The following is a 15333-nucleotide window of genomic DNA, read 5'->3' as shown; positions in this document are numbered from 1 at the left end:
TCGCCAATTGATGGCCACTGGGCTTTTACTTTAAATAGTGATTTCAGCCTTCGTTTTTTAGCTATTAAATTTCTGTAATAACAAATATTATGCAGTAAATATAGTTGAAAAAATTTCGTCTTTGATTGTTTTTTTGAAGAGCTATTTCGTAATCCCTGTCAGAAAATATATTGCCCTTGCCTCTGGTAGTCAACGCCATTGTGCATTGGCGCCTGAATCGGGGCCTAACTTTTTATAAACAAAAAGTTGAGCCATAGCAAAAGTATTTCCAATTTTGTTAATATTTTCAGTTACTACTTACGGTAGCAAAGGAGAAAACGTCTCTAGGCTTTTGATGTAAGTGTATCTTAAAGTTGAAGATATGGTTTTTGTAGCTTAAAATTTTGATTGAGGTTGAAGAGTGAGAAGATTAAAGTTTTATTGTGTTGTTTCTGAAAGGCGAAAGAGGTTTTTGGGTCCCTGGAGCATTGCAATATTATGCAGTTGGAATTCTCTGATACCTGTATTTATATTTCGAGTGTGTTAAGACCGTGCATTTTTAACTGTTTGATGGGAAACACTCTAACGGTCACGCCATCCTTGAGGCTGTTTGTGCATTCGAACCATTCGAACCCATCTACACTAACTTAATTGACATTAAAGTCTTCTATAAACTGCTTAAATTTAAAACACGTAAAAATGTTGGTGGAAATTTTAATAAACTGTTAGAAACCAGACTAACGGGCCGAGGTATGAAAAAACACGAGCAAGTACAGCTTAATACAATAAAATTTCTCTCAACCGATGTTCATATTCTCAATTAATTCCATTTAATTTTCACATAATCGATAATCGATCATTTTCTAAATATTTTATTTACACATCCTCTAATTACAATCGCTCAAGAATCCATCATACTTTTGAGCGATCCAATTTGAGTTCGGGCAGGAAAAGCATGTTGAAAGTTGAAAGACACGTGGAGACTAATTTTTTGGTCCGACTTCATGTACGGCGGCTACCTATTACAAGAAAGGGAATTGGATTTTCAAGACTTATACTACTATGGTAAGAGTTTATTTTGCGTTTGAGCGAGTTAATACTGCTTTTCAGAAGATCTAGTTGTACTGCTGTTGTACGTAAATTTGAAGTTTTGTACCTTACACTATTCACTGTTTTCGCGAAATTTGTGAGGTGTTTTATGTGATTGCTAACCGCGATATGCCTCGCAGTATTAAAAGCAATATTGCATTTGTTGTTTCATGAAATGAGTCGAGTCTGGACTTGTCTGGTGTTCAAACTAACTGGTGCTGTGTAGTTTTGGTTGCCTTTTATGCTATGTCACCCTTTTTTTTGTGCATTAAAAGCACTTAGATGAAAACGAAATTAATCATTTTTTTATTCTGCCGAACCAGTAGCATTTTACTGTTGATAGTTTCTGCCTAATGTCTAGCAAAGATTATTGAAGCAATAAATCTACCATTGTCTGAACAAGGCCAAATCAACGTTGGAAAATGTCTGAAACTCTGTTCTCATATTCATCAGTTTTCATCACGAGTGTTGTGATGGGAAAGTCAAATTCTTATGTACTCCTGTGTGATGTGATCTTATGTTAGACTTTTTAATCTATAAGAATGTCGCATTAGATTAGGGAATCATAATCATTAAAATTGGAATCATAAATGTTAATTCCCCTATTAATGTAGTTGTGTGAAAAGAATTGTTTATTTTGATTACCAAGTGGTATATCCACACATGTTCTTCTCAAACATACTGCAAACACATCAGATTTCAAGCATTCTCGATGGCTGTCACAGGCACGTCCAAGCTTTGATAGTGACTTTTTCTCCATTTCTAAAAATGCACCACCATGAAGCACATTGTTTGCGAAAGTTAAGGCGTATTTTTGCACTCCTGACTGAAAACATTACATACTAACCAATCATTACTGTGCATGTACCAAGTCCTGTTGATGGTTTTATAAGGCATGTTTCAAATATTGATTGGCAGTCCGAGTTTGTCAAACATTCATTTCCTCCAAATATGTGTCGTTTCTCAAAATCTAAAGTATATCAGTTTTGTCAGTGGTTATTCCTAAGAGATGTAAAGGAGTTGTCCATTTGGTGCAAACTCAAAATTCTCTCATTTTAACCCCGCCCTTCATTTTGTACACAAATGTGCAATATTTGGCTACTTTGCACTACCCCCTTGCTGAGTGCACCTCCAACCTGGGGAAATATTCATCTTTTATGTTTGAAAACAATTTTCAATTGATTATGATTGCTTAATGATTTCTTTTAGCCCCCTCTTTCTGTATACACACCCTCTCTCTTTTTCTACATACTTGCGAAGTGGGTACCCTAAATGTTCCCTACACTGCCTTAAGTATTTCTTTATTATTGCAAGATGGATTAGGGATGAAAAAAAGAAATTTTCTTTAAAATAGCCGTGGTCCTTCTTTTAATTTTGTGTCTAGCTGCTTAAATTTCCATGTTTGCTTCTAATTAGAAATACTATTCTAATTGTATTTCTTAAGGCCTCTCACACTCAGTACTCTAGCCAGCCTGCAGATTTGGTCTTGCCTTACTATTGTATTTTATAAAGCACGGGGGGGGGAGGGGGGTATCACATCCGGTAGCATAGCCTGCATGCAGGTTTAGTCTTATGCAAATATTGAACATTAGCATTATTCATTTCTTTAGAAATCAATTGTTTTTACCATCAGTGAACAGCAAGACAAGTAAAAGGTCGTCCTTGCTCGTCTTGTGGCCCCCACTTGTCCTGCATTTTATGTTTACCTTTGCTAATATCTTTGTCGTTTTCTTTAACGTAAAATCCATGAATTCCAGCTAAACACACGAGCAACAAAAGCGTTGCACTTTTTCCTATCATCTTGTTTTCTGTTTAAAGATGAAATAATTAATATGTTACATTTTGCGTTATAAATTAAATGGTTTGAACCCGGGTGTATCGTTACATGTTTGTAGATGTAGATCGTCCAGGTTAGTATAGTCCTGAGAAGGACTGTTTTTGTTGTTGTTGACTGACGTTTCGACAACCTTAGCGGGAGTCATTTTCAGAGTCACGTGACTACTGCTAAGGTTGTCAAAATGAACACTATGTGAACAATAGTGAACACTATTTTCTGTTTCGACAATCCTTGGTTTTTATCACTAAGGCTTAGTTCAAACGTCGAACTTTACATGCACCGTACGTATTTAAAACAAAAGATAATGTGGAATTTTATCTTTTGTTTTAAATTTTATAAATCATATTTTTGAAATATTTTTCATGTCTCTCCATTTAATTATGTACTATTGTTTCTTAAATTAACACCTTATGTGTCAAACCTTGTATTGAATTTGAGTCGGGGTGTTTTGTGGCCAAAGTAATTTTAGTTCATTGGAAATGTATCTCACAGCTACATCCCCTTACTGACTTTCATTTTATTTGCCGCGAGACTTGAATCTTTATTTACTTTAAATATAGATTTTCTTTCATTGAGAAAGTTCTAATTTTGAATTTAGTTATAAATGATGCAGTGAGCTGTATAATATAAACTGGAACGCTTGCTGTTTTCGATGTATTAAAATCTGAGTTTTTCTGTTTATTATCAAATGTCATGTGGTAACAGTTATCATGGCAATTTGCTATATGCTATGTTTTATTTTATATATCGTTGTTGATTTTTCAAAATAACATCATAAAATTTCTGAAAACTTTAAAACTAGTTTTATTTTCGGCTTTTGCACCAAAAACTCAACACGGTTAAAAACTATTTCACACAACAAACACCACGCGCCGTTCTTCTTTATCATTTCTTGTCGTTTTCGCTCAACTTTTTTCGTGTCTTCTAATTTTAAAATTTTATATCAACATCTTTTTATAGTTTGAGACAACATAGTTGGAAAATACAAACATTGATGGAAGCAAGAATATGAAAATGGACAACAAAGACGAAACGTAATAAATGGTAGGAACTTTGCTGAGAATTTTTTGTGTAAAACCTATTGATAACCAGGTTTTTTATCTGTTAGGATCTCGAGTTGAGTTGGTTTTTTTTTTCATGATACAAGTGGCGAAAAAATATAATTTATTATTGTACTAAATAACGGTCTTACCTTGAGATCTTACGAATATGAATCTATTTGAGCTTGAGTGAATTTGCGCTGTAAATATTTTCCTCTTCGTCCTCCGTGATTCAAAGTTAATAAACTAGTGAAAGATGCTCAATCTGCACTCCTATTTTATACATCGCTGCTGGGATGAATTGAATATAATTGTCAATTGAAACAACATGTTAGCCGCATGCCGCCTACATTTGCTTTAATTACAAACAACGGACCGTGCTATTGTTGGCGGCCAACGCATTTCGAACTGCCTTTGAAATGTCTTGAATCAATTGGACTCAAACCCGTTAATTGCACGGTATGTGGCGATCAAAAGATAAATATATTAAATTCTGACGTAAATTCTTTAAAATCTTAATTTATTAATGTATAATCAGTGCACGCTTGTGCAATGGAAAGTGCACCTTTCAAAGGAAATTTTTTTCTGCTTTTCGCGAGAATTTCTGCATAATTCTTGGGATTAGGTTTAGAAGACTATTTTCGTATTACCATTGAATAGAACGTTGTGTACGTTGGGGGATTGAGACGAACTTGTGTAGCAGCTGTCCTACGTCATCGCATACGTGTTTGTGTTCCATCAACGGCGAAAAATCTTTTGAATTTGATGAATTGTTGCTCTTCAACAATGTTGCGTAGAACTCCAAAAGTTCTAAACAGCAATCATAGGAAGTAATCCAGAAGCGTGGAGTTTTGTTATTCTTTGAAAATCCTAACCCTAAATTTCACACCACGTTTTCAATATATTTTCGCTTTTTTTACACAGATTATAAATTCATTATGTTTTGCAGTTATATCGACTTTTCAACTTTGCCTTAGTAATTATTTATGTTATTCCAAAACTTGCATTCTCGCGATGAAAAGGCTTTAATAACGTTTTAATGAAGTACTTTATTTTAACCGCAAGTTCTGTTTCCTTTGTGTCACTTCGAAAAACAGCAATCTCATGCCGCTTTCGTCTTCACTATTATTTAAACCTCGATTTACACTTAGGCGTTTTCGCAAAATTTTATCATGGAGAAATTTTGCTGTTGAGAAATTAAGACTTTAAAGAACTATTTTCATATTGAATTAGTAATACCAGTATTATATATGTAGATTTTACCTATTCGTGTATAAATATGAAACATAAAGCCAAGTTTCGTTTGAATTCGAAAAAATGTATTGTGATTATGTGATATCGAACTATTAGTGGATTCGATATTTTTTAACTAAACGTTTTCACTTAAATAAATGTCTCCCACATTGGATTGCTGTATGTCATTACAGTTGACTCTAGGCACTAATTTAAGTTTTGAGGAAAAGTTATTAATAGAAATTTTCTTAAACACTCGACAAATGTTTACCTACTCTCTATTCAGGCAGTGCTCAAAGTTATTTTAAGTTACAGAAACAGTTTGATAATTTACATGAAGTTTAAATTTAACCTCAATCTAGTTCAAAAATATTTTTATGTGAAAGTTAATGAAGTCTGTCGATGTCTCTAGCTCTTAGTTAGACTACCTGATTAACGTATCACAGGGATTTAGGTGACTCCGTTTGATAATTCTTGATAGTTTACAGATTCAAATTTACTGTTATACTAATAGAGCCATAACTCCCAATATACATAATGATATTCTATCAATTTGTTGACCTTGTGAAGTAAACGTCAGCACAATGTTCTGTCTATTATGATACATGCTAAGCCAAAATAAACACTGGACGGTTTATTGACGATAGGGGAACTGTCAGTGATAAACCCTCGGGGATTGACCTCTATCGGTTCAGGTCTTTTCAAAAATTCAGGTAAATACGACTTAACTATTGCAGATCAATGCCATTGTCGACTTTTCGGATTTTTTAGGCAGTCAAGGAATGGGTCGTTTGATCTTCTTCTTTGTATTGTAAATTATATCTTGCAAACTTTAGCCCTCTCGTAAAATATGTCATGGCTTCAAATGTTTTCTATAATCAAAGCAATCCGTTGATTTGGACACAACTTTGTCGTTGTCTGCGACTGATTAATTATTAAAATTACACGTAATGTCTTGCGCAATAAATCTGAACTTTCGAAATCAAAGATAGACAAAATTAATCGCTTAAATCGACATGTCGGAAAATCAAAAATACTGGAATTTAAAACCATTAAAATAGCTACGTGTAAACTATTTTGAAGGTCAATTATTGGTGAATTGTTCCTCAGTCGACTGCGAGAGATACCAAGGCTTGTGTTTTTTTTGGATAAGTATGCCGTTTTCGTACCTCTAGTGTTGTTCAAATTATTATAGTTTATTTAAAAATAGGTGCACTCCGTACACCTATTGTGCTCATTCGTCTATGCATTAGCTGATAGGGAAGCCTTTTCTCCAGATTTCAATCGAATTAAGATCTAGCTGATAGTTACAATTGAAGAACAAGCGCTGCCTTTCAACAAAAAAATACATTGGCATTGTCATCAACACAGAAAATACTCGACCCTCAGATATCGAGAGATTTCGAATGGAATACTCGTAATATCGAAATATATCGTAAAGATATATATATCGTTGCCAGAAATATACCAGGCCGAATTTTCATTACGAATATAATAGCCCAAGACAAGAATTTCAATATAGCCATTACAAAAAAATAATAGAGATGAAGGTTTTTCTTTTTCAATAACTTAAAACATAACACAGATACTTTGAAAGATATTTATGCGAGCATTCAAATGTAAGCTCAATTTGTATTCTATTCGTGTTCTTTATACAATTGTATTTGTAGTTCTAATCGATGTATATAATTATCTGCTTTTATAATTATATTTGAAGCTTCGTGTAAATATCTTTCATAGTATCTGAACTTAAGTTAAAAATGAGACATCGTCTCATTAAAAAATCTTCTACACATTTTTTTTGTAATGGCTTTATTAAGAATTAAGTCTTATGCTGGGCTATCATATTCATAATGTAAATAAATATCTAGTAAAGTTTTTTATCATTCCAGACATGTGCTCACTTGTCTTGTGACGAGTGTGTCATATTTCAGTAATTTTTATTCGTTAAACCCTAATCCAATTCGCAATGAAAAATTTTTCATTGGAAGTTTTGTTGAATCGTCGGAAAGATATAATTAGAACTGCGTTCATTATATAAATGAAGCTGTGACACTTTCCATTTTCAGCGTAAATGTAATTTTTAGATTTTTGTCATATTGATTTTCAACAATGTTGTTACACTATTAGTTCGCGCCTTTGAGCATTTTGCGAATTATTTCATGCATCATCTTCAGCTTCTCGAAATAATTTTAGACGTAAGTCGAGGAATCCATTCACTCAGTTCACTGATTTGTTTTCAGATATTTTTCAACAATGCAGTAATTTCACTTGCACAAAATCATCGATCATTCTGTTTATTGTTTCGATAAAGTGTTAAAGCTAAATTCATAGATACATAATTTTGATATCACCTAATAAAATTTAGTCATTTTAAAAGTTGAACTCGTAGTATGATGATGAAACAAAACACGAAACTTAATAAAACATAACAAAATATGAACTTAACTTAACTTCCATCATAAGATTTATTTTGATAAAGCGACGTAATGTCTTGAGTATTATTTTGCAACAATAAATGTCAATCATCATTTTTAGTGATAACATGCCAGATATAGTCAATGCTACGATCATATACATGTCCTATTTGTCACGGCTATAGATTTCGTTTTTTTTATTTTCAGTTGTTGCTAAATTTGGTTACAATTTGAAACTGTTAAAGTTTTTAGGGATGATCAAACTTACATTTGCATGTGTCCATAATTAATTTACTCTGTAGAGAAGCTCATTTACGCACAAGACTCGCAGACAATGAATGAAACAGGTGAATCTATGAAGCCTCCCGTCACATGAATATGCGTCTTGCTAGAAAATTAGAGCCACTTTGTTAACGCCGGATGGCAGAAACAAAAAAATTCTCATTAGGATGTTGTATTTCACAGTTTGAAGTAGATTGATTCCGCTCTTAGATACGAGATACGCTTCATTATTCATATGACTTCGTTTCACCTGTTGAATTTTGTTACGTTAAAAATAGATTAATAAATGCAAGCATGACTACATTCTCTCTTCGAATGTATTTGAACACGACGCATGAATAATGTCCGGAAAGGTGTGTTTTGTTTTGAAAAAACACGTCAATAAAATGACTGGAGTTTTTTCCTGTGAGCATCGACAGAGATTAATATGCTTTTCTAAAATTTCTCACTTTAACTAAAATCAAAACGTCCCATGCACTTCATGTCAAGTGATTCCAACACTTATCTCTAGAGTGACAGTGTTTGCCACAATGTCCTTTTTGAAATACACCGACTAACGAGATAGTTAGCATCTGAATGTTTGGTTCGAATGCCTTTCATGAAGAGAGGGGGGAAGGCATTTCATTATGGAGGGGCAGGACAGTGGGTCCGAAGTGTTTTAATGTTATATTTTACCGTAAGAAGTAAGCGTAAGTGTGGGGGTGAAGTATTGGACGTTATAAATTACCTTCAAATTTTGAGGGTTCTTATAATCACGACGTTTGTATACAGTGTGCGACTATTTGTATTGAACTGATATTTTTGTAGTGATGCTATATTGTTTTCATTAAATTAATGTAGTGCCTCTTTCATTCACGTTTTTGCTTGCGGATGTTATTATTTTTAAAATCGACTGCACGTGCTGTTAGCTTTATTTTGTTATTGCTTAAAGAATAAAATAGATAATAAGATTGCTCTGCAACCGTTGATAAAAAGTATGATCGTTTTGAAAATCAGCTGAATTCTTTCATAGCAAATTTTTCCGATTTTTTCCGAATTCATACTGTTTTTCTTTGAATCTTCGATTTTTTCCTCTTTTTTACACTGCTGCAGGCTGAAACTATTTTGTATTGTGCTATGAGGGGTCCAATCGTGGGCCTGTATATTAAATGACTTATTTGCATGTAAACCAGCACAGATTGTGGACATTTTCAGGAAATCATTTGATTTTTGGTGTCTTGTTTGATGCTTTAATGAAGGGTCATCAGGATATTATAGGAAATAATGCACTTTATTTCCCCATCCTCCGTAATTGTTTCCTGTGCTTCAGTGCATGGTTCTTAAATTCCCATGGAAATTTGAGCCAATAATAATAAATAGATTTGTTCTTTGCATTGCTATACGTGCAATAGCGTTTTCTTGATGGTGTATTAATTGAATATATATCACGAGTCATTGACAGCTTAAAGCGACGATGTGGATGGAGGATTGGAGATTATAGATTTTATGCTAGGTCGTAGATATTACATAGAGTTTTATCCTTTGGTCAATGTGACCAATCAGTTACTTCCCATGTTGACTGCAAATTCGTTTCCCCCAAGAAAAATCTCGTCTTTCGTGAAAAAATGTTTTTTGTTTCAAAAACTTAAGTAAACATCCTTGTGAAATTGTCAAATTAGATGGCGAAGCTAAATTGCTTTAGCTCGATATTATCGTATTACGACTCAAAGAATTCAAATCAACTCGCTAATAAAACAACAAACACACGATCAATGAAAGTAAATAACTCCATATTTTGCGTAATGGAGACATTACCTAAAGGAATTATACCCCACGGCTTTGCCCAAGAATGTAGCAAAATAAGGTTCAGATGTCACAATCTCCAGCTATGAGATATACTTAAAGAGCTGGTGTTTGTCGTCAAGAATCATTTTGAAAGTCCGTTGGCATTCAGCTGTTCGTTAGAAAAAAATATTTTTTGAAAGCATTTATTTTCACGCTGTAAGCTCAACTCCATGATGTATTCCAAAAAGAGTGGTTTAAGTTTATTGATCTTATCCTGGCTGTACGTGGTACTTGAAGTGAGCTCGATGCCACTTCGTGAATTGCTGAGGCTTGATTCGACCCGTATTCAGGTGTGCCATTGAATATTCTTTATTATGATATGATGTTATTGTGACAATGATTTTTTTAAAATTGGTCATCCTTGCATGGTTGGCAGTGCAGCCAGCCACGTATTTATTCGTGTTATGTACATTTAACTGTGTGAAAATACAATTGATTTCGTTTTAGTTATTTTTTTTGTATTGAGTGGTATCCAAATATTTGCACATACTAGGCTATATCACTATTCATTACTGTCGCGGCCACTTTTTGTGCAATTTCTTCATTTTTTTTTCACAATACATGTGAAACCGTCTGGAGTATAATCCAAAAGGAATTTTTCAGTGAATAGACCTTTCTTGAAAATCGTTTTCATATGATAAAAGTACGTTTTCTGTTGTATGAATGATCGAAATTCAAATGCAGATTTACAAGAAAGTTAAAACAAGAATTTTTATGTTTATCCGCACTTAAGAAAACAGAATTTGTTGTTGTTGAACTTAGAGTGTAGTGAGGATGATTAATCTATAAAAAATGTTGTGATTCATACGGTATGATTATTTTCTTAACGACTTTGATTAGGGGTTCTACATTTACTCAATCGTTTCACTATTCTCTAGAGTGAAGGGCGTAAATGTCATTCGTTACAAGATTGTCCCGTTGGTTACTGCTGCACAGGATTGCTAAAGGCAGCGAACGAACCAAATTTACAAAATGTAACCGGAACATGTAAAATGTACAAAGGAATCGGTGAGCGATGCTCACCCAAAATTTTTGTAAGTTATGAAGCCTTTGCCTTTCTTTTGAGGTGATTAATTTTTGTATCGTGTTACTCGTCTTTTGAATTTCAATAATTCATTTTTTTAGCCTGGAGATTATACCTGTCCTTGTTCTCGAGGGCTTACGTGCACAACTGATCTGTTTTCGGAGGAGAAAGGTTTCTTTTGTGAAACAGTTGGATGGTATTACGCATCCTGGGGAACGTTTGGGGAGAGACTGTAATCCTGTCTTTACGTATAATCTCTCTCTTATTTATAAGGTATGTCTTTATTGGTCAGCATTCCAGTTATTCGCACTAACGTGTGTGCGCTCAGCGTGTAACCTGAAACAATATAAAATTTATGTTTTGGCTTAAATAACAATCTTTTCAAGCGTAAATCATAATAAAGGTCAAAAATTTTTAGACAAGGTGCAGTGCTTTATTGTACCTTCTAAAGAATTCAATTGCTTTAGATTCGCTCTAAGTATTTTATTGTAATTTTATTGTACAAACATTCATTCCATTAATTCTAATTATAAATATTTTTCTAATTTTGATTAGGAAAACTGTTCTTGAAGCTGATGAAATTGGAATATGTAAGACAGTCAAGTGAAAGAAAATAGATCTGTTTTGTAATGGTTTTCATCATTATGCGATGTCAATATGAGTTAATTTGGTTCACTTTATACAAGAATGCATCAAGCTTTAAATGTTTTTCAATAAATTTTGTAAATAGCACGTGTATATAGCCAGTATTTCATGCGAAAATTTCATTATTGCCTGGAAACAAGAAATTTCGTGTGAACTACTCCAAGTTTCTCTATGAACTCGAGAAAACAAAGTAAACTTTCTATTTGCTAATTCTTCTTTCGCTGAACAGTAAAGCGAAATAAAAATATTTAAATACATCTCGTCTTTTGATTGATTTTTCTAAGCAATTTCTTGTCGGATAGATAATTTTCATGATAATTTTGATTGAAATTTTGACTTATGTTTCGGTGAATTATCATGTCCTATGAGAGAGAGAGCAAAGCGTTTATATCTTACTAAGGTATATATGTTCAATTTTCTGGATTGAATTTCCAAATTAATTACGTTCGACTTTTTGTAAAATTAGACAAAATATACCAGCGCCTTTTTCATAAAGTAGCCAGTGTTTTGACATTTGGCTGTATTCGGATCAAATAGTCATTGATGCTAGAAGCAGTCCTTCTTATTGCTTAATGATTTCATATGATTTTATTAGAGGTCAGGTGTGAACAGTTTTTTAATAATACTGTATTTACTCTAAAGAATAGAGGCATTTTTCGGTGTGGGCGCTGTTATATATTAGAATGTAAGGAAAGTTGAAATTAGCATTCTTTTTTTCGTTCCAAGATTATCCATGTGCATAGCACATAACAAGTGAAAGGTTTATGAGAAAATATTGTTTAAAAATCATTTCAACTTTATTTTGAATGGCAAAATAGATGAGCACGCTCAACAACTTTATTTGATCTTGAGTTCGTGTAAACAGTTACGTCATAAGATACGTTAGAGTGAAATCATTGGGTGAAATACACCAATTAGAAACCTTGTACATTTTAAGCCATGGTTGGCAATAACAGCAATTTCAACGTTTGCTTCCTTTCGACAAGTAAAATCATCACATGAACGGAAGTAAAAAAACGTAGAAATTTCTAAAATATTTTTTTTTGTTTTCACTTTTCAATTGCGAAGCTACAGGTTTTAAATGTACTCTTTAAGTTACATATCGGCCATTTTTACCCGTGGGAGAAGGGGTGACAGAAGGGGTCCTGCACAAAAAATTTTTGGAGAATGGAAACCCTTGGATAGCTCGTCTCAGTCTCTCTTTATAATCTATATCACGGACGGTTTCATATCATACATTTGATGTTTCACATTTATATATTCAGTTGTGCAGCATATATATATTGTACACTATAACCTATTTTCTTTATCATAGCGTATATTTTCAACTAAATTTTCACTTTATATTTTTAGCCATGCTCTGTTTTGTCCTGTTTTGCGTCCCCATAATGAATTGTAAAATTGAAAATGAACTACTGACAAATATCCGGCCCATTTTTCCGACCATTGCCGATTGACAGCGATGATTTCCCGCCAAAATTACACAAACAAGACTTGTTTTATATTTTCGCATACCATTTCTGTACTGAAAAATATTTGAGCTTTGCTTTAAATAAAACTTCACTTGTAGAAGAAGTCCAATATTTAATGATTTCGTATCTGTGATAGAAGACGTTCCTTAAGGTTAGTATTGTCCATTCCTGTTTTTATCGTCTGTCGAAAGTTGAGTATTCTCGATAAGACTCGTTGACTTTTTCACAGAAAAACTGTATTAACTGTAGTCTTTATTTTGAGTTGGAAACACCATGTATAAATGGTAATATGTCTATTTTTGAAAGAAGAACGCATCTTTGTCTTGTGGTCGTCGGTTTGACAGAAAACGGTATGTTTGGAAAATGTCTCGCGGACTAAATTGAGTTTTTTGAGTCGTTTGTTTACGTGTTTATATGGCTTGCACTGAAACAATGTCCCCCCCCCCCTCCCCACTTCGTTGGTTCTTTTGGCGTTTTTTTTTGTAAGTGCTATTTCAAATATTTCATTGTGGATAGTATATTTCTCATTTGAAGTAAGAATATCAGTTCTTAAAACCTCACTGGAAGGGTATTTCAGGATTTTCCAGTGTCACTTGGCTTGTGGTCCTTTTGAGTTTAATGGCCTTCCAGTGTTAAATCCTTAAACCTTTTCCATACATCTTGTTTTCGGACCATTTTTGCTTTCTCTGTTTTGAACTCTTATATAGTTATAATAGTCTATACTCTTATATAGTTTGAATAGTTACACTGTATTTTGTATAGAAATTTAGGTTTATCAAAATTAATGAAAATACTTATGATAATTAATGATAATACTATGGAAAACGTGCGTGCGCAAACAATGGAGGCGTGTCTTCATTTGTGTATGCGTAGAAAAGAGTGAGGAATCCCAAAGGTGCTTGGCTTTATTCAGCTTTATTTAAAATTCATATTTTGCTTGGCGTTTTCAAGCTAGCTTTGCTTCTATGCACTTGTGTTTTATTCGAGCTTTGTTGTTTTTTGTTGCGATATCTGAGAAATAATGATTGGACACGAAAACTTCAAACATTTCTGGACACGATTGAGGCTTTAATGAAGCGCTCACAACCTAAGATATTGATGCAAATGTAAAGCAAGCTTAAACCTTTCACCGTTAGGTATGAAATTTAAATTCTAGAGCTTAAAGTCGCTTTGGGATCTTTTTCCACGGCGCTATTAAATGCGATGGTGTTTCTATTCGGCAAGTTTGCTTTTCGGAGTGGACAAGAGCACAGAAATCTAAAGTAAATGGTTTGAGCCCGGGAGTATCGTTACATGTTTGTCATCCAGTCAGTTGACATTAAAACTGGCATTTGACGAGCAGCCTGATAAGCTGGTGGGGCGTGTGAAATACTTTGTCGTGGAACTGAGGAATGATGATTGTAATTGAAACGTGAGTGAAATATGAATGTAAACTAGGTACATGTTTAAAGCGTGATCTACAATTTAAAATGGTCCTTATGAACTGCGTCCATATACTGCCATGACAATAAAGGTTGTATCTGAATACAGCTCGTGACTTCATGAAGTTTAATGCAGCCTGCAGAACATAAAAGAACAGCGACTCAATCATACAAAAAAAAATACATTACACGAACACACAAACATGCAATATTTTGATATACACCTGTTTTAAGATTTCAATATAATTGTAATATGCACAAACAAGTTTATCATCATTTAAACGTATACTGCAATCCTATTTTTAAAATGAACTTTGCCTGTATTATAAGTTCTACCTAGTCATTGCACTTGGAAAATTTTGTGAACACCTAGTGAGCATATGGAACAACCAAAACTTTTAAAAGCTTCCAAAGTATGTTGTAAAATATCTAACTTTGTCTCCTATACACATATTTATCAACATGCACGTATTTATTAAACCATTTTGTTTTGTACATGTGCAAACCAGGGTGCATTCCGTGTAAACACCACGCCGAACGTTTTAAAATAACTTTTTTTTACGCCGAAATGTTGAAGTTTCACGCCAACCCAATATAAGCCGAATTAAGAAATAATATAAACTCAAGTATTCATGTTTAGTTTAACCATTACAACAAATGTGAATAATCAATAGTAATAACTAATTTCGCCCTTTACGCCAAGACGATAATTTCTCCACGTCGGAGATCTCGGAATTTTTGTGCAAAGAATGTTTTCATGATGTCACAGTGACGTTATTTGCTAAACGAACAAAGTCTAATATCTCTGTTACGATGTTAACCACTATGTTGTGCTGCAAAAAAAGTGGAAAAGTACTGACCGGTTTCTATTCATATTATTGATCTCTATGTTTGGACTGAATGTAGAAGTAAAGAATGAACTTACATAATTTAGCTACTTTTAACCCTTTCAACAAAGATGTACTAAGGAAACTTACCTAGTTACGATAATTTTAATGCCATGACTAAAGGAATTGTAAAGAAATCGTACAATTGTAAGCTTCGCAAGGGATTGAAAACGTCAGCTACGT

The 15333-nt window shown here is 33.5% G+C and overlaps 2 protein-coding genes and 1 long non-coding RNA gene across 3 annotated transcripts; 2 read left to right on the top strand and 1 right to left on the bottom strand.

Annotated features, from left to right (window-relative positions):
- Nucleotides 1–786: 786 nt before the first annotated feature.
- On the bottom strand, nucleotides 787–4159 carry LOC124435689. Its single transcript, XM_046985657.1, has 5 exons — nucleotides 4098–4159; nucleotides 2775–2876; nucleotides 1916–2038; nucleotides 1714–1830; nucleotides 787–998 (listed from the first exon to the last, which is right to left on the bottom strand). Exons 2-5 carry the CDS (start codon nucleotides 2866–2868, stop codon nucleotides 982–984), a joined length of 351 nt encoding a protein of 116 aa, XP_046841613.1. The 5' UTR covers nucleotides 2869–2876; nucleotides 4098–4159; the 3' UTR covers nucleotides 787–981.
- On the top strand, nucleotides 959–4209 carry LOC124435690. The gene is made up of 3 exons (XR_006945120.1): nucleotides 959–1044; nucleotides 3866–3949; nucleotides 4014–4209. It is a non-coding gene; the product is annotated as an uncharacterized LOC124435690 (long non-coding RNA).
- Nucleotides 4210–9299: 5090 nt separating this feature from the next.
- On the top strand, nucleotides 9300–11627 carry LOC124434388. The gene is made up of 4 exons (XM_046984279.1): nucleotides 9300–9991; nucleotides 10580–10735; nucleotides 10827–10998; nucleotides 11281–11627. The coding sequence occupies exons 1-3, from the start codon at nucleotides 9872–9874 to the stop codon at nucleotides 10959–10961; spliced, it is 411 nt and encodes a 136-aa protein (XP_046840235.1). The 5' UTR covers nucleotides 9300–9871; the 3' UTR covers nucleotides 10962–10998; nucleotides 11281–11627.
- The last annotated feature ends 3706 nt before the right edge of the window (nucleotides 11628–15333 follow it).

The sequence above is a fragment of the Xenia sp. Carnegie-2017 genome, unplaced genomic scaffold, assembly GCF_021976095.1.
Source record: "Xenia sp. Carnegie-2017 unplaced genomic scaffold, XeniaSp_v1 HiC_scaffold_14, whole genome shotgun sequence".
Classification (NCBI taxonomy): Eukaryota; Metazoa; Cnidaria; class Anthozoa; order Malacalcyonacea; family Xeniidae; genus Xenia; species Xenia sp. Carnegie-2017.
The sequence above is the reverse complement of the archived record's forward strand: the minus strand, read 5'-3'. Positions and strand labels throughout refer to the sequence as shown.